The 19,304-nt window shown below is 37.9% G+C and overlaps 1 protein-coding gene across 2 annotated transcripts in view; it reads right to left on the bottom strand.

Annotated features, from left to right (window-relative positions):
- CUL5 (cullin 5) overlaps nucleotides 1–19,298 on the bottom strand; it is a 33,334-nt gene extending 14,036 nt beyond the window's left edge. For both annotated transcript variants that reach the window (XM_057372493.1, XM_057372494.1), the window contains exons 1-8: nucleotides 19,179–19,298; nucleotides 11,718–11,827; nucleotides 9,295–9,394; nucleotides 7,759–7,935; nucleotides 5,224–5,365; nucleotides 4,035–4,180; nucleotides 3,878–3,958; nucleotides 2,592–2,685 (exon numbers count right to left, since the gene is read on the bottom strand). In XM_057372493.1, the coding sequence (XP_057228476.1) occupies nucleotides 2,592–2,685; nucleotides 3,878–3,958; nucleotides 4,035–4,180; nucleotides 5,224–5,365; nucleotides 7,759–7,935; nucleotides 9,295–9,394; nucleotides 11,718–11,827; nucleotides 19,179–19,202 (874 nt within the window). In that variant the 5' untranslated portion in view covers nucleotides 19,203–19,298. The remainder of the gene's footprint in view (nucleotides 1–2,591; nucleotides 2,686–3,877; nucleotides 3,959–4,034; nucleotides 4,181–5,223; nucleotides 5,366–7,758; nucleotides 7,936–9,294; nucleotides 9,395–11,717; nucleotides 11,828–19,178) is intronic.
- Nucleotides 19,299–19,304: the final 6 nt, after the last annotated feature.

The following is a 19,304-nucleotide window of genomic DNA, read 5'->3' as shown; positions in this document are numbered from 1 at the left end:
AGATATTTGAACACTTCTTAGGAAAAAAAAWGATTCTGAAACATCAGTAATCATCTTGACAAYGCTGTCCACAAACAACACTGAGATTAAGGTCACCAGATTGCTGTAAGGAGACCATAGAGATTTGAACTCAACAGGGCAAAGTACTCCATAAAGTAGAACAAATGTGCCCTGATTCTTTTTTTGACAGGAAAAAAAATTATAGATTCACTTAGTTCCTCCATGTTATGCCTGTGAAAGAGGAAAAGTCAGAGGCCCTGCCTTTGCCTTCTCTTCTGCATTACTTTTGTCAGCAGCAAACATCAAGATCCCMTCACCACTGAGGGTGAAATACGCTAACATCATCTGTATCTCAATAGCTGCTGCAGAAGCAAACAGAAAAGCAGAGAAGAAAAAAAATYCTTTTAAAACATAACAATGCAAATTAGAGAATAGAAACTACAAACAACCATGAATAAGAACCTGCAGTGATATTAGAATCAACTCATAATGGGCTGAATGACAGAATTTCAGGAACCAGAAAAAAAAAAATTAGTCAGAAGCATTCTCAGTGCTATTYAGACCTACTGTAAGAAATGGTAGCACTGTTTTACAAAAAGCTCGCTCAACTTTTACTGGATCTTTTAATCTGGGCTTTTGAAAAGAGTAGGAGGGAGGAAGAGATGGCAGAAAAAGAGAAACAAAAAGTTGTAGGGCTCTACATCTRTTTCTGTGCAGTAGTAATGGCATAAATAATTAAAGAAAAACAATCAGTGGTTTCTTTTAAGAATCAGTAGCAAAGAAGGACTCCAGGTACACCCCTAAGACTGCAGGGCGCAAAAATCCCATAAACTTTTCAAAGACAGATTTCAAAGTAACCGAGAGTATTTCACTGGAATTTCTCTCAGAATACACTATGACACTGAAGAGTAAAGAAATCCATACTGTACTTCTTGGGGTACTTAAAGTCTGCTTTCATTTGGTATTTGTAAAAGCCAATAGTACTTTTTATTTCTGTTGCACTCTGAGCGTAAAATTTAGGCTTCTCTTCTCCAATACTACAGGCAAACAAAAATACAATACATCAGTTCTGAAGTCTTTGTGAGCTACGACATTTTTGATAGTTTTTAGCTGGAAAATATTACTCCTTTCTGTCTTTGAACAGCATGTAAATATTACTTAATACAACAAGAGTATTTTACAGTAGTGCCCAGCTCATAGCCAAAAAACCCCATGAAAAAAGCCCTTTTTTGCCAGTAATGTTTAATAAAGAAAACTTTGGGAAAAGTCACATGCATAAGCGAAGCACAGCAGGCGACACTATCAGATGTATACATCACTATGTATAGCTCCAGTCTTTAATTATGTTTCAGTCACCTGCACATGCATTCCTCATTTAAGCATTTTAAACCGTTCTTACAAATGAAATGGAAGTGCTCTGCAACCAAGCGCGGTCACAGGACAGACACAGCCACAAGAGAGGGCTGTGTGAAYATTTCAACAGGTTTCTAAAGAAAGATCGCTTAGTGCCTGCAGATGAACCCTTCTGAAGCTCTGCATTTACATAAGCCTCCTGCAGTCTCTCAAACGCTGTAACATATCCTCGTAAGAAGTCTCACGGCTTTCCACATTTAGCTCTGGACTATTGCCACAAATCATGCTGCTAGATGAAGAGATCAGTATGACATAGTTTTGAAGTCAAATATTTTCTTAAATGATGGCTTTAGAAGTATTTTCTATAATATTCTAAGTCATAAAACAGTTTTCTCATTTCCATAGAAATGAAAACCTCGTAAGACATTAGTAAATATTCCCAGGCTGCAGGATACCAAGACTTCAAAGAAAAATTAACCTGTGATCTCAGCTTTTATTTTTCTCATTTTTCCTACCTGAATTATAACATTTTAATGACATAATCTAGGTTGATTTATCATACAGACACAATACTTATGTGTCTGAAAGACTCAGAACACAAGACTTCTGAATCACAGTAACCTCTCAACTTCTGGTAGCAGAGTTAAAAAAAACTTCTGTAACTTTCGAAAGGCATGCAGAGCTAACTTTCAATACTCATACAGGCTATAAAACCACATGAATAGCTTGCAGAAATCTTGTCTATTTGACCTGCTGGTCCTGCACCAATAATGAGAATAATAAAAATTTCTTCCTGCCTTTCAGAAAAAAAAAAGCTTTTTAAAAAGATACTTGACTTTTTTTCCAGGTGTGAAAAAAGATAGTGAGGTGAAAGGAAGAGGAAATGTTTKTATCTGATGTATTCAAATAGGACACACATACCAGAGTCAGTCAACTTGATGAAAGTAAGTGTAGGAAAAAATAAAGAAAACAGGGCACAAAATATTTTCTTTCAAGCAAGATGAGAGCTATCCACTCATTCAAATTAGGGTGTTGTGCATACAGATTTCAAAAGTGATAGAAAAGAATATAAAGCAATGACAGAAAATTTTTGTGGGATTGTTCATGTGCAATAGTATTTTTATATGAAACACTGCCACCATCTATTAAAAACAGTAATTTGATATATCTACACACAAATCTATTTTTATGCAGTTCATGTGGGGTTCACCCTGCACTGTTATTGAAGCTTCACTTACTTTCTGTTTCATTTCGTTTGATCATGCCTTGGCATTCAGCTAAAATAGTCTCTTTAAAAGATGTCACCAGGGCATTGACGCAGCATTCCATGAGCTGAAATATATGAAACACAGGATTAGCTCAAGTAGTCATCTGAAGGGTCTGATGTGTCCCAAATTTGCCATGACACATAATCTAACCTATTCTCAACAGTATGTTCTATAAAATAATTAAGTCATTCATTGATTCATAAAACTATGTGCAGTTTGAATAAATTCTATACAGGAACCAAATTTCTTCAAATTAGTTAATAGGGTAGGTTAGTAAATGTGGTAAAGTCTCCTCCAAAGCATTAATGAGCTTAGTATTTCTGTCGACTCTTTACTCTCAAGGGAGCCACCACTTCTGGAACAGTAACTATCCTACTTCATTTCCAAGTATACATCCAAGAGCTAAGAATAGTTCTCATTCCCAACATACCCTATTTGGACCAGGCTGGATGGCCTGAATAAGGCATTAGCTCTAGAACAGAAACTGCCTGCACAGTCTTTTGTCAGCCTCTTCATATGGGCTACGATTTGTAGCTGTGCAAAAYGAATGATTCACAACTTAACAAAAGGCATAAAGCACATTTTGATCCACTGCAAAAAAATCAGATTTTAAAGGTGTTTATCTAAAATAAACTGTTTCCTGAACTAATTTCAACACAGACAACTATGAACTGTTCATTGTAGTTAAATCTTCCTCTAGAAACTGAACTGTGTAAAAAAAGGGTAAAGAGGGAAGAAGAGGAAAGAAGAAAACCCATCTTTTATATCAAATGGCCATATTTCAGCCAAAGAGGACATATATATTACAGCTATATTGAAATTTCTATTGCTCCTTTTGATTGCAATGAACAATAACTCCTTCAGGTATTCTAAATGAGCACTARAAAACCTTTGTCAAACAGATTTGCCAGTTCATTTTCAAACATGATTCTCATCCACTATTAAGCATAGGAAAAAAGCCCACCATACTTAACTCAAAATGAAAAAACAAAAAACAATATGAATAGAAACCTGCCCTTCACTYTGAACTTTTCATCTACACGTCTACATGTACGATTAAAACATCTGCAGAAATTGTAGATTACCAGATTGGAAAGCAATGCATGTTCTTGCAACTAGTAATTTATGATTAAAAAAGCATAAAATATGAAGTTTCAATTTATTGCTACCAAATAATACTGTAACACAAAACTAAAAACTGCAGTATAATATTACATCAATATCAAATACATATTTTTTCTACACATTATACTCACTGCTTCTACAGAGTTACATTCACGTCTTGTTTCTAAATATCGTAGTGCTCTTTTCTCCTCTTCTTTTAGTTTAGCATCTGCCTGTGCAAAAGTAGAACAGCAATCATTTTAAGTACTAACACTTYCAGTACAAAGTTACAACATAATTTTTACTTACATATTTCATATAATTCTGTACACCATTTTGCTGTAAATAAGAAGGAGCCTGTGTTCTATAAAATCTCTCTGTTGAATCCAAATATGCCTTTTCAAAGTTATCCCGATATATCTGAAGTTTATCTTCAGGATTAGAACAAAGGTTAACTGCAAAGAGAAAGTCCAAACTTACTCTCAAGTCTTAAAAAGTTATATTGCTAATAATAAGCAAATCTCAATGAGAGAGTGAGATTTGTATTAAAAGGTTGCATTGAACAATTTGAAATATCTGATAAACAGACTCTGATCACAAAGATAACCAAATCTGGTCAATCTTTGCTCCCAAAAACATTCAGATCAACTATGGGAAACTGGAAATAACTTCATACTTAGCTCCAGCACTTCAGACATTTGAACATAGTAGCCATAAATACACATACAACTGCAAAACTGTAAGGAAGAAATAAAAGAGCTCAGCATAATGTCTAATAAAGTGAAAAGTTCTCCACCTGACTGAACAAAAAGCTTATCTTAGATACTGTTCCCAGGATCACAGTGTCTCCATTTTAGACTCTCTTTCCTGTTTTACAAGAATGGAGACAGTAAGCTTACTGCAGTGCTTTGCATTATTTGAAGAACAGTTTCCACTTTCCTCTCAACTGTTACAGAGAAATAAATAGTCATTAAATGGAATATGTTTAAAAAAGAYAGAACTGGACTTCAATAAAAAGTCATCTCAGAGAGTATTAGCCACAAGTTTAGGCTATCTAAAAGCTGGAAAAGGCTGGAAAGTATCAAAAGTAGCAGTCAATGGTGAAACATCTAAGAAGTTTCAGGTATAGATATCTGTTCTGTGATGAAGAAAAAGACAAAGTACTGAACGCAGCCTGTTTAGCTTTTCTTCTTCAAACTGTCTAAAGAATCAGAAACAGTATGTAGAGGGGTACAAAGTAAGTTATGTCTGCAACTACAAAAAGATAAAAAGCACTCTCCTCTTTGAAATGATTGATTTTGCAGTAATTGATACACAGGTAAATCACTTAGAAGATAAAGACCATAWACAAAATTTATTTGATTTCATGTAACTACAAGCACACCAAAAAAATCAATGCAAAATACTGAGATTATTAACCCTGCCACCATGACTGGCAACTTTTTATCAAGAAAATTCWTTAAAGTGAGGAGGAAACAGACCAGTGTACAAGACCTACCATATGATTCTCGAACTCCAATAACGAGCTGGGAGTCAAAAGCTTCTCCTAGTCTTTCAGCATGAACTAGCTTCATTGCACTGTCCTGAAGTCTATTTTTAATATTTGAAAATATGGATTCATTCCATGTATCTAGCATGAGCTGCATATCAGGAAGAAAAAAAAATCCTGTCAGAAAGGTACATGCAGACCTAAGTTTGTGAAAAAAAATACAAGAAATCAGAAACAAATCAAGCAATTTTTAATGTAATTTTCAAGTCATATACAGCAGTTCAGCTATGTTAGAACTTGATCTTGCTCTGAATTTGTTATAGAAGTCATATTCAGTTCACATCAATTTAATTTATGTAACTGGACACTAGGGGAATAAGTCTTGAATGCATGTATTCATTCCATATTCTGTATCATTTCCACATTTCTTGATAATCAMTCAACTTTTTCAGCAACACAGTGTGTCAGGAGATGCAATATCAGGGGATACTTTTGCGGCAAACACCCAAATACAGTTCACTGTTTGGCAGGTGCAATCGTAGACAAAACTAAAAACTCAACTGACACCACAGTTATGTGAAAAAAAGAACTGATGGGTTTAGATTGTATTTATCCAACAAGAAAGTTCAGTATGCAAGTAATTGCATATATAATTCATAAAAACCCCCAAATCTCATTTAAGCACAGCGATGTTTCAAAACTAGCTATGGAAAGGTGCTTCTCAAAATCCTCATCACTCAATGTGACCCTTTATATTCCATTATGTGAATTATTATTTTCGGTGATTGTTACTGATGCTGCTGTAAATGCACTGCATTACACCTGACCACCATACCTGTGCCCAACTAAGCCATTTTAACAGTTCACTAGTAAATACTTGATGTATGCTATACGTTTGTTAAAATCTTAGTTTTTGCCCTTAGACACTGGGTCCGGCTTTTTCTATATGGCACTGAATACCCAACAAAATTATGCCAAAGCTTAAAAGATAATGTTACTTTTTTTATCCAAGTCAGGCCAGTTCATTGCTTTAGAAGAAAGCTCAAACCTAAAGTATCTACAAACTTCACAGTAACTTGTATGAAAGTAATTTAAGCATATTTGTATGTCTACACAAACACAGAAAAGCAGGTTGGAATCATAAAATTTACTAATTCAAGCTTCACCTCACAAYTATGTATAAGTTTACTAAAAAAATGCTGAAGATGACTTCACACCACACACCATTGTGTGACAAAGTTAATAGTAAAGATTAGATGATCTTATTCCATTATTGCTTTGTAAATTTTAAAWACAGCTAGCACCTAGTAAGTCAGATTTCAAGAGACCTAAGTTTACTATGCTTCCCTCTTAATTCTCCATAAGTGTCTCTCAATTTCACCTAAATTTTCATTTCTGACACTTAAGTATTCTGTGTTGGAAGAGAATATTTAAAACACATCAACATTTGTAGAAGCAAAGCTTTATTTGATARCACTTCCTCAACTAATATTTTCAGTATTTTAACTTTATTGATATACACAATATATTGCACTGTTTAAAAGACCTGAAGTGAATGAAAACTGGAGAAGAAACAGTGAAAACATCAAGCAACCTGGCAGGCATATTAACAGCTTTCTCATGGTCAGAATGCTTCCAAATGTTATGGATAGGGAAATTTTACAGAGATATTTGAAGGAAAACACACGTCACTTTGCGTGACTATATGAAGAACTTCTCAAGCTAGGGAAGAGTTTCCACAAGGGACTTTTTAGAAAACTACAGAGAATGATGCCATRAACAAGAGGACCTTCAGCAGTGAATATGAAATAATGACATAGGTTAGAGACTCTGGGCATTCATGTCCCAACCATGGACTGATCCTAACGGGACATATGAGAGACAAGACGCCCCCATCAGCGTCAGTCCTGACTAAAACCTGAATTGTTAGAAACCAGTTCTTTCTCTCAGATTCTCCTCACTACTCTGTCCACTCCACCTTGTTTCTTCTTTAATTTCTTAGTTCTCCTACCTTCTGCAAAAAGCAGATTTCAAGTTTGCCAAATGCTCTGCCAAATGCTTTCTCCAACAAACAATGAAAACTAAAATGGTAATCTGAGGCAGCAATCCCTTGCTGCTGCTGYTCTCTCTTCCTGGTCTTCAAGAGGTATAGAGGACAAAATGCCAAAATAGGAGGGTGAATGGGAATGGAGAAATGATTAATAGCTCAAAACAACTAAAGAATGTGTTTGGGGAGGGTGGGTAGGGCAAGCTCTGTGAGGCTGGGGTGGTGCACTGCTCCACACTCACCCAATGGAGCCTGGAGCCTCTGGTCCAGCCCCAAAGAGGCACAGTGGAAGCCCCATCTGTGTTAATGGCCAAAGCAAAACTGGAGAAACAAAGTCAAACTATTGTGGACAAGGAAAAAAAAAACCCTGACCTTCCCAAAGCCAGACGATGCATCACACTGCATGATTGGTGCAATATCATCCTGAGCTCCAGAATCCCCTCGGTGCTGTTACTGAAGCTGTGMAACAAAGCCCTCTGGCAGTAACACTCACTCACCTTTCGAACAATGCTGTCCTCCACGTTGGACTTCTTGTTGCTGCCCTGCTTGCCCATCAGAGTGATCTCCAACTGACAGAATGGCTTGGGCAAAATGTCGCACTGCGTGAAGAACTTGCGCCACTCCACGATGTAGGCTTTGAGGAGGGCTGTATCATCCTGGTGACTCAGCACTCTCTGCAGGTGGGGGGAGCAGAGGAGGTAATATATAAATCAATTTTTGCATGAAATATGGGCTGACTTAGTTTATGCTGAAAATAACTCCCCATATAAAACTCTAATATATATCAGACTAAGAAAGTCTAYATACTGAAGTGCCATTTACTTTCCTGAGATAGTTATTAACCCATGTCATATGGGTCATTTCGAAAGGGCAAAGAAAGAGAACAGCAAACAAGCACTCAGTAAGTCCAAATTTTACAAATTAAACTTTTTTCTTCTCCTTTTAAGTCATCTGCAGGCAAAAATTTAAACCTTTGGTCTAAAGGCATGTACTGGTACAATCATATTAAAAAAAATTAAAGTAACATAAACCTGTAAGGACTACGCTATGTTCTACACAGTGACAAGTTTTGATTCAATGGTATCTACTAACTGTTCATTAGACCCAGACAGATAGTTAACATGTATATTCTACTGTAGCCTGAAAACTTAGCTATACTGTACAATGACTATCCTAATGCCAAAAAAACTGTCTGGCAAATAATAGCTAACACAGACCACATCAAAAGGCCTCATGGCATTCATACATGTAAGCAGGTTAGCTCTGGAACTTAAAAATCAACATTTTTATGCCGTGTTATTTAAAGGTCTCTCTAAAAAACTATTTTCCTTGAAGCAAAGTCTTAGTGGTGTAAATCACTTCACTACAGAAAGGAAAAAATAMAGCATATAAATCTTTCAAAACTTTTGTCATGGGATACTTTAATTTTTTTGTTTTAAATTTCACAACTCCCTCTTTTAAATCCCCCACAGCAAAAGATGTTTTCTGTAGCATGTATTTACAAACACAAGAATTTCCTTTGAGTCTATTGACAGCTCCACCCATTTGGAGGGAAGCCCGTAAAACCGGATAGCGAAGTTTCCTCAGTCAATAGCATGGATATTTGTAGAATGCTGTACATATGGCTTATTTTAAAGCTATGCATGAACATGTCAAAATAGCACTGAAGCTATACAAACTTATGTTTTTTCAGAGAGTAATTTCTTATGGAAAATTCTGCCTTTAGAAGTTTTCAAGTGGAAGAAAATTCTGTAAGTACTGTTGGATAAACAAAAATAATGCTGCTTTGGTTTTTAATATAACAAAAAAAATCACTGCCCATCCCATCTTCAAGCACTGTGAGAAAGCAGTGAATCAAGGCAAATGCTCAAGGCTCTTTTTTTTGTCAAAAGAAGTTTGTAGGGTAACTATGATATCCAGAACATCACAATATTTCAAACAAAAAGCAATGCATTTARATTCAATAAAAGTCAGAATTATTTGGCTATTTTTCTAGCAATGTGAATAGAAGTTATGAAATGTTAAGTACTTACTGCTTGTGCCTGTTTAATAAAATCAAGGATGTCTTCCTTCAGAGCCTGATGGATTTTTGCTGGACCTTTATCATCCCACAAGCAAACTGCATGTACATCTCTAGAAAACAATTTATCCACCTTTCAGTAATAGCTATTYAAAATTTAATGCTGCAACGTATGAGGCCTTAACAGTCATAATTTCAGTATGTCTAAGAAATTAATATACTTTTTATCTGCCATTGTTAAACAATACACAGTTAGATCCCCGTGATAAATGGGAGAAAACATGTTTGGGGAAGAGACCRAAGCTTTAAGAAAAGTCCTGGAAGCAAGTAACTGCAACATATCTAGGAGAAGGCTATGGTCAAGAAAATGTGTAAGACAATTCTGTTTTCAGTATCTATTCAATAATCCTTATTTAATTAAGGACATTTTTTAAAGCTTTTCTTCAACAAAGACAGAAATCACTTAACAGTAGCAGCATTACTACTCAGCCCATGCAATTCTAAAATACTATTAACATGCAGCCTTCCCCGAGAGTTTCACAATCCAAGCACTACAACATCCTATAAAGGAAACAGACCTTCCTCATGAGAAATTTGAACCCAGAGGGATCAGATAATTTTAAAGACTATTTAATTAGTTTAATAAGATCACTCAAACATTTCATGGCAATGGTAGCATTTTCAAGTGATTTGTTACTGGAGAAAAGCTACTAAACAGCATTGCAAAGCAAAATTCTATTACTGAGTTTTAGTCAACACTCAAATGAAATTTTCCCTAGCTGACAGCCCACCAAGTGTAACTTAACTCCTATTCTTTCCACACTGAAGACTAAATAAAGCGAGTTACACTCATAACCATACATCATACATAACATGGCTTAACAAGCCTTTGACTCACTACCATCCTCTGATTCTTCTTCCACTATTCAGTAGCAAGGCCACATCTTTGCAGAAAAGCACCTACGTAGTCTAAAGCTATTACTTTGCTCCTATTAAAGGAACACAGTTATTTCAATACAAAGCCAGCAATTTTAGTTTAAAAGACAAAAAAATTGAAAAGACAAAACTTACAAGTTGCTTTGACACAGATTAAAGGTGCTGGCCCACGGTTTACAGAGGTCTAACCTAACCGGTGAGACTCACACAACATTCATGGTAGAAAAGGTGTTACTGCATTTAGAATGTCATCGTTTTCTGACAGCAGTGCAAAAAAGCAGTACTGGATAATTATACTCAAAAGGTACATAGAAGACACCTACAGATTTTGCATTTTTATTAAGAAGCTTAACAAAGAGCATTGTCCAAAAATATAAACCTAGGGAAGTGGGATCCTTTCCCTCAACAGCTTTAATTTAACCATGAAGTTACTTAAGCTCTATTCAATAACTCAGCGACAAGAAAAAAAAAAAAATAAATATGAAGTTTCAGTTGCAATGCAGAATTATTGAACTAGTTATTAAAAATTAAAGTGATGACTCAGAACTGAATTTGTACCTTAACCATACCATGTTTCTGGCAACTACTACTGCAGAGACATCATAAGATATTAAAACCCATTACATGTTAGACTACCTTTCCCCTTGGCTGGCAGAAAAAGGTGACAGGTGCATTAAACTCAGTGTAAGAASAATCACTACATTGTCCTCATCAAAAACAGCAATAAAGACAGAGTGCAACAAGACTGCATTTGAGAAAAAAATATTTTTTTATCTGTTGTGACAGATCTTAAAAAGCAAACGAGATTTAAATTACAACTACATCCGAGAGAAAATAACCCCATTGAGACAAAGATAATTTTAGATATATTCTGATAAATCTTTTGTGACTCACTTTCATATCATGTTTGCAAAAATCACACAATGCATGCCACAAAAAAATCATCATCTAAAACTTTCAGCAAAGCAATTTCTGGCTTTTAGGAGAGAAGAAAATGGCAGGGTTTATAGAAAGCACATTAATGAAAACATTGTCTGAAAACTATTACATTTCATTCTTAGGGTACAAAACTATTCAAATTATACCAGTAAAACTGCACCACACTGTTACTTCACTTATTTTAGAAGAAAGCCATTCAAATCAAATACTGTAACATTTAGCAAACTGCCTTTAAGTGAATTTACTGACACAGCAGTAAATATTTTCTCTCTAATTCTAAAAAAATTGTGGGCAGGTATAAAACCTGTTTACTATGATCAGCTTAAGTCAAAAGCTCTGCTGTTCTTTCTCCATCCTGTTTGCAAAGATGTGAATTTCAGCAAAGCTCGACTTGCACATTTACAGTGATGYTGGCACACTTACCACTTAATAAAACTTCAACTAGCATTTTTGTTCAGTGTTTCTACACTATCTGTGTCACAGTAACTTTTGTATGAGGAGTAGTTCAGTAACTGTATTCCCATCATGCAGAAGGATGTAAGATACTAAAAAATTACTTACGAAAACAGATCAAACCATTGCTGTTTTGTAACAGACTCCTGACGAAGAAGTTTCAGAACGATTGGGCGCATGAAATCCCATTTGTCTTCAAACTGAAGTGAACCTTTATTCTAAAATGGACAACAAAAAATATTTTTAATAAACCACTATCTTAAGTTATCTTTAAGGATTGCAGTTTCTACAGTTAACAGAAAAAAAATACTTTCTCAGGTATCCCTCATAAGCTAGCATTTAAGCCACTCCACCACAGCTGAACACTGCTCACAGTAAGTATTATTTTTAAAAATGACAGAGATATTTCTTGTTTCAAAGAGACTGCCAAATTCTTCATTTAATCACTGCATTAGTTACAGTGCAACAAGTTCTAGCAAGTGTTTTTCAGTTGTTGATGGAATTACACACAGACAACAGGAATGGCACTTGGGTAAGCTTCACAGTCCCAACCAAGATACATGCAATGAAAGTCAGGAGGCAGCTGCAAACCTGTATTGAATAAATTACCCTGATCAAAATGGCAGCTAGGAATCAGGAATTGTATTGTTGATGCTACCATGTACCTTTTTTCTCTCACTATGCCTTTGGCATCAGCAGCAAACAGGGAGGAAGGAAGCAGCATAACGTAGAGGAGCTGCTGTATCATAGACTCCCTTCCTGTGGCTTAACTGGCCACATGCAGTCTGAAGGCCAAGACTACACCTGGTGCAGATAAAAATTATTTACAGCATGTTGAAAAATCTAATCCAAGGTGGATTTTTCAAACTWACAATACAAATTAAGAGGAAAGCTAAAGAAATGAAGTGCTCCCATATAATTCGGATTATTCTGAAAAATCTCATCACAGTATACAGGCTAACTTGCATTATTAAAAAAACCCCAAATAACACAGTGRCTTGAAGAGAAAAAAAGCAGTTTTACTGCATATGTTATGATTCAACTGGCTTAAAGTTCCACATTTTAAAAAGAAAAGCCTGCAATTAAAAGAATATRCTGATTTAAAGTTTTGTGGCAGAAAGACCACGCTAACTGGTTATCTGCAGGGTTATGTTCCAGTGCACTGTTTACTTTTGAACAGATTATTATCTTGGCTAGAAACACTACACTTGACACAATTCACTTCAAATACAGCAACTAATACAGTCCAACTACTTGAAATTCTGACAAGTGCACTGTTCTGCTACTAACATCTCTTCAGATAAACAACCACAAGCAGCACACCATGTTCCCTCAATCACTCATTTTGATTAATTTCTACATGGAAATTTACAGTTAAATTTGTTTAGTATTCAGAAGAAGCACAGGTTGGCAACCATACCCCTCTGTGCACCCCCCCCCCCCTCCCACCCCCCCCCCCCCCCCCCCCCCCCCCCCCCGGTGTTCTTAAGTGCAAAGATACCTCATATTCAAGCTATAAAGATGCAACAGACACCACAGTAACTGTTTTTACAGCAACAGCACCTGGAGGCCTCACAGGATTATCACACCATTGACAGGTAGTGAGCACGGCTTTCATGGAATCAGCCCCTGTTGTTAAAGCCTATAAATCTTTCAATATAAAGAATAGAATAATAAATTGTTTGTCAAATCAGAGACAGTTTAACCTATTCTTTCTCACTGAAAAAAATAATTTAATGCATCATCTTTGAAAATCTTAAATCCTAAAATTTGATGCGTTGCTCTAATTTTTCCTAGTCCCACAAATATTGTTAGCTTCTACTTGCAGATACTTCTGTTCCAAGTCCCTCTTTGAAGGATAACGAACTAAAAAGACCAGCTACTGAACAGATGTTCCAGAAGTTCCAGAAAAGACATTTGAAAGAAAATACAAACAACTTCCTCAAAAGTTTTCCTTTGGAATTTCAGAGAAGACCCCTTAAGTTTTCTAGAAGAGTTAAAAAAATCTGTTCTGCAACAACAGCTGAAGATAAAACCTGAATATTCTATCTTTGTGAAGAAGATCAGTTTCACTGTACAACGTGAGGAGGACGAGGATTACAAACACAACTGTTTGTATGATTGAGATTGTGATTACCTATTTAAATCTAAGAAGCACAAACAAAACAACTTCTGTTGTAAAAACKGTATGTCCACTCATAACCAGTATCTGCCTACTTTTAAAACAAGAATTCATCAAATAAAACTGGTCCTGAAATGCCATCAGAGAAGTTTAGAACTTTGTTTCCTATACATAGGAGCAATTTTTTTTCACATTTTCTCCTTTATGATTTCATTAAATCAAAGATGAAATGAAATTAATTGATGAAAAATCCTACTCAACTAAATTATTCTTTAAGTTCAACAAACAATTCACAGAATTACAGGTTAAGCTGAGTTGAAAGGGACCCACGACAATCAAGTCCAACTCCTGGCCRTGTACAGGACGACCCCAAGAATCACACCATGTGCCCSAGCACATAGTCCAYGTAGTTCTTGAACTCTGYCAGGCTGGTGCTGTGACCACTTCACAGAAAGCCTGTTCCAGTGCCCAGCCACCCCCTGGGTGAAGAATCTTTTTCTAATATCCAAACTAAACTAACCGTGACTCAGCTTCAGACCMTTCCCTCGGGTCCTGTCACTGCTCACCACAGAGAAGAGATCAGTGCCTGCCCCTCTTCTTCCCCTCACAAGGAAGMTGTGGACTGCAAAGAGATCTCCCTTCAGTCTCCTCCAKGCTGAACACTCCAAGYGACCTCAGMCATTCCTCATTCAGCTTCCCCTCAAGGTTCTTCACMATCTTTGTTGYCCTCCTTTGGACACTCTCTAATTGCTTTATATCTTTCTTATATTGTGGCACCCAAAACTGCCCCCAGCACTTGAGGTGAGGCTGCCCCAGGTCAGAGTAGAGTGGGACAATCCCCTCCCTTGTCCRGCTGCCAATGCTGTGCCTGATGCCCCCCAGGACACGCTTGGCCCTCCTGGCTGCCAGGGCACTGCTGGCTCATGTTCAACTTGTCATCAGCCAGGACCCCCAGGTCCCTTTCCCCAGCACTGCTCTCCAGTATCTCAGTCCCCAGTCAGTCCATACATCCAGGGTTGCCCCACCCAAGGTGCAGAATCCAGCAATTCCCTATCTTGGACTTCATACAGTTGGTTGTTGCCCACTCCTCTGATTTGTCCAGGTCTCTCTGCAGGGTCGCCGTGCCTTTGAGGGAGTCAGCAGCTCCTCCCAGGTTTGTATCATCTGCAAACTTGCCAGTATCCTTTTGAGTCCTGTGTCCAAGCCATGTATGAAGATGCTGAAGAAAACACAGGGCCTAAGACAGAGTCCTATGGAACCCCACTAGTGACAAGTCTCCAGTCTGATGTCACCCAATTCCCTATAAAGAACAAATTGCCCACTTATCACAYGATGTGTTTATGCAGCCAAATGCTGGACATTTTGTCCAGAAGGAYACTCTGAGAGACAGTAGGGAAAGCTTTACTGAAAACCAAAAATATTACATCATCATCATCTAGGTAGATTCAGACTTCCATAACATTACAATTTTGTAGAGTAATTATAGGAAAAAATGGTGCGTTAAATACTACCTATCATGGATCATTGACATTCATTAATTCCATCCCTATTAGTGCACAAGAGAAAACAAATTTCATAGAAGAAGTCAAATAGTGGCAATTCATAGTTGTCACCAAAGTCACCCATGCAATTTCTGAGCAGTATTTCCTGGGCAATTTTTCTTTTCTAGCTTGCTTCCAACCACAGCTCTGAACGAAAGATAAGCAGGACAGTAARGCACACCTTTGATGAAATAAAATTACTCCACTTATCAAATCTTCTCTGAAAACATGGACTATAGCTGATAGCCATACTCTGGCTAAGTAGCCATTCTAGAGTTTAAATTTTAATGCTTTGAAAAATAGCTCTACTTATGAAATAATTTGTTTCAAAAGTCACTTGATTAAAATTGTTCCTAAAGATTAAAGTTCCATTTTAACACTAAACTTTACCTGAAATACATAGTACTTTACGCATCATATTTTCCCCTGTTCAATTCTATGCATTAGCATGTAAACCTAATACATATAACAAGGCAAAGCAATACACYGACACCTTCATGCTACTCTCCCCCTGAACCTCAAAATGTCTATCTGGAGCTCCTCTTTGCTGTCTACTCTCTGTATTTCAAGACACACAGAAATTCAGATCTCATCTCTGCCAGATCCTCCAAACAGTACTTTAGAAAAGCAGACTCCTCTAGGTCTTACTGTACATCTGATCTATATATGAGTAACATCTTCACCTTTGACAGCCTCACTGTTTTCAGACAGTATTTATACCAAAGCCAGTTCACAGAGGGATAAACTAGGAAATATGATGCCCTACGCGGAAACAAACACTGTCTGATTGATTTCTGCTACAAGTAGCTGTAAATCAGTGTAATGCTTGTAGCAAGTACTCAAAGCAGAAAAGTAGCCACAAGAAAAGCGTTTGTATGTAACTAACYAGCCTGCAACACTCACTAGCTTCTTAAGGATATCCTAAATGGAAGCAGCCAGGAAGAGACAGATAAACCTGAAACACAGCTCTGGAAACTTGCACTTYATGTCGAAAATTTTAAAAACTTCAAATGTGTTTCTAGTTATCAGTGACAAACATGCAAAGGTAAATAATAATTCACACTTAAGTCCATAGAAAAAAACTGTTGCTTCCTTTGCTGCTTCTTTCCTAAGATCAGGCTCACGCTGCAGTTCATCTTGCAATGATAGACTCCTGCATTTGCTGGCAGCTCCAGTAAGGCTCTATAATAGTATAAAGATCTGCCAGCCTGGATACAGCTACAGGTTTTCTTTGTGCTACAATAAGCTGAGGTGCTTTCTGCTCCAGAAACTGTAGAAAAACTCAAGTGTCTTCATGTCATGTGAGTGAATTGGTTTAGACTATATCACCACTGCAAAGAGAACAAGTTACAAGTCCAACAGGGCCCCTGAAGTGAAGTACCCCACTTTAAATGCGTCATATGCATCACATGTGTCGAGACAAAAAACTCTAGCAGACTGCTGGAAATGGCTTGGTCACCTAGCAGAAAACCACTGCCTCAAGGAGGGAGAGTGGCTCTGCTACAGGTGGGGCAGACACCAGCTGACCCTGTAATGGCTCTTGCTARGTACTGCAGTATTTCCATCATATTACAGTTTGTTCTGTCTCACCACTATTCAACACGATTGGTCATTCTAATTGTGCATTTAAAGAAGGTTCTCCAAGAACATGCTTCTCACTAAAAGAAAGAATTGACAATTAGGAAAATTATGCACTAGTGAAGTTTAAATGATGCCCTTTAAAATTATGACAGCCAGTCAGATTTGGATCCAGCTAGTATCTGTTAATAGAATATGAAAGGAATATTTCACTTCATTTTCTGAAGGCGGAAAGCTGAACCACAATGGGGGAAAACAAAAGAAAATGCTCAGTTCCTGTTCATGCTGGCAAAATCAAGACCTATCTATACTCAAATCAGATTTGATTATGAAGGCTTATTTGGAAAAGATAGGGAAAAAAATTGCAGATTTTAACACCTGACTTACTTATCCTGGGATTTTTACTGTGCCCAGACATTGTTTTTTCCCCCTCAAAGATGAAAGCAGAAATATGTTGGACARACTCAGATGGCACAAAGCACTGCCAGGCAATACTGACCTGGAATCAACAGTTGGCTTCTCCAAGAGCACTCTGATGAGTGAAATTGGGGAACGAAGGACCTTACCTTTCTAAGGTAATTTCTGAGTTCTAATTCTCACACTAGTTTATTTGCCATTATAAACAAAATCAAATCACTGTATAATTTYTCCTTCTGTAATGTGGGAATTATCCTTTACTGTCACTGGAAAACTCACTAATTAGTAAGTTAAGCACTTAAAAACACTTTGAGTGACCAGAAAGTCCTATTTTAGAAGAAATAGCTCTACACCATTTTTATTAAAACACACTGTGCATATATATTTTGTTGTCAATACAAAACACTGATGACTCAAAGATCAGTGACAAAAACATGACTAGTTAACACAAAGACTTCCGTTTGGCAAGAGCCATCTCACCAAGTCGAGGCCTTCGACTCTGTACTGAACATTTATTACCCTTTCAAAATAGCTGAAGAGAATGCTGACAAATCTTACAGGTCTATGTTTCCCCTATCTGCTGTGAGCCATCCCAACATGTGTATCATCAAAGCAGTTGTCRGACTTTCCAGAAATTCTCAAATATACAGCAGGAGATGGTCTAAAACATTAACAAGTGGACAAAACTCTCTGAACACATGCTTTTCCACAAAATGGCTTCTTATGGGACATTATTTTTTTTTTGCCCATGTTCTTGGCTTCCTCTAATCTTACAGACATAAAAATATACAGGAATTACTTTAAAATAATTTCAATTATATTTCAATTTCAAGGAACATTTTTTAAACATATCTTTTTAATATGGAGTTTTTTTAAAAATCAGGAAGAAATAAGGGATTAATTATTTCTCATTTCTTCACATTCAATGTCTCAGAGTAATAAATAAAACCAGCAGATTCAGGCTAGATCTATAGATCCAAATTGGGTCAGGTTGCTAAAATGCAAGCAGCACTTTTTCAGGACCACACTGAACTATAATACACAGCGCTTAACACATGTTTATGCCTATATTCATATAGATCTTCATTTGCTAATGCCTCAAGTTAAGCAGAAAGCCTTTCTTAGGCCTATCTCACCACYGCAGTTACCTGGTGGTGTAGAAACACTTACTGGAGGCATTAATAATAGTGTTTCAAGTAGGCCCATCTTCCCTGTGCCGGCATGGCTTCAGAGGCCACACACAGTGTTCTCCTCATACATACCGCAAATATCAGAATGGGCAGTCCTGAGCTCAAACACTGGACTGTCCCACTCAAATCTTCAACCTGCAGCRGCTTGGGGTGACTGACATCTGCCATCAAACGCCGGGAAAGTGCTTGAAAACATATGACTACAAAACCAAAGCTGCTTAACATAAGCGWAAGGCCTCTGGGAGTTTTCCTTTGCAGGAAAACTTAGGTTAACAAAAAAACTGGAACACGGTGGCCAGCCCAATAACGGCACCTGCCCTCAGCGAAGTCATTTTCCAACTCTTTGTTCAACTTAAAACTCATTCTCCATACAGCCGGGTTTTCTTAAATAAACAAAGAGAAGACACCGTGCCCTGTCTATCCGCACGACGCAACGCTGTTTCCCAACGAGGCGTGTTTGGGGAGAGCCGGGGGGAGGGAGCGCGGTGCTGGCAGCTGGCAGGAGCGGCCGGCAGAGCCGGGCCGGGCCGAGGCCGCCGGCCCAAGGCCTCTCACCTGCGGGAGGGCCCTGAGAGCGGCAACTCCAGGCAGCGACACCCGCGGCCCAACTCTGCCCCTGCCCCCGTTCCCGCCGCCCTGCCCGGTCCGGCCACCCGCAGGGCCGCCGGGCCCCGCCGCCTCCCCCCTCCTCTCGCAGGACTCGGCCGGGCCCCGCTCTCACCTTTAAGAGATTAGACGTCGCCATGATCCCCACTGCGGGGCCTCCCCGGCCGGCAGCGGCGGCTTCTCTGCTCGAGCTCGGTTCGGCTCCCACCGGCCGCTGGCGCTTTACATGGCCCCGGGCGGG

This window comes from Malurus melanocephalus, unplaced genomic scaffold (assembly GCF_030028575.1).
Source record: "Malurus melanocephalus ecotype Western Australia unplaced genomic scaffold, MMel_1.1 scaffold_172, whole genome shotgun sequence".
NCBI lineage: Eukaryota > Metazoa > Chordata > Aves > Passeriformes > Maluridae > Malurus > Malurus melanocephalus.
The sequence above is the reverse complement of the archived record's forward strand: the minus strand, read 5'-3'. Positions and strand labels throughout refer to the sequence as shown.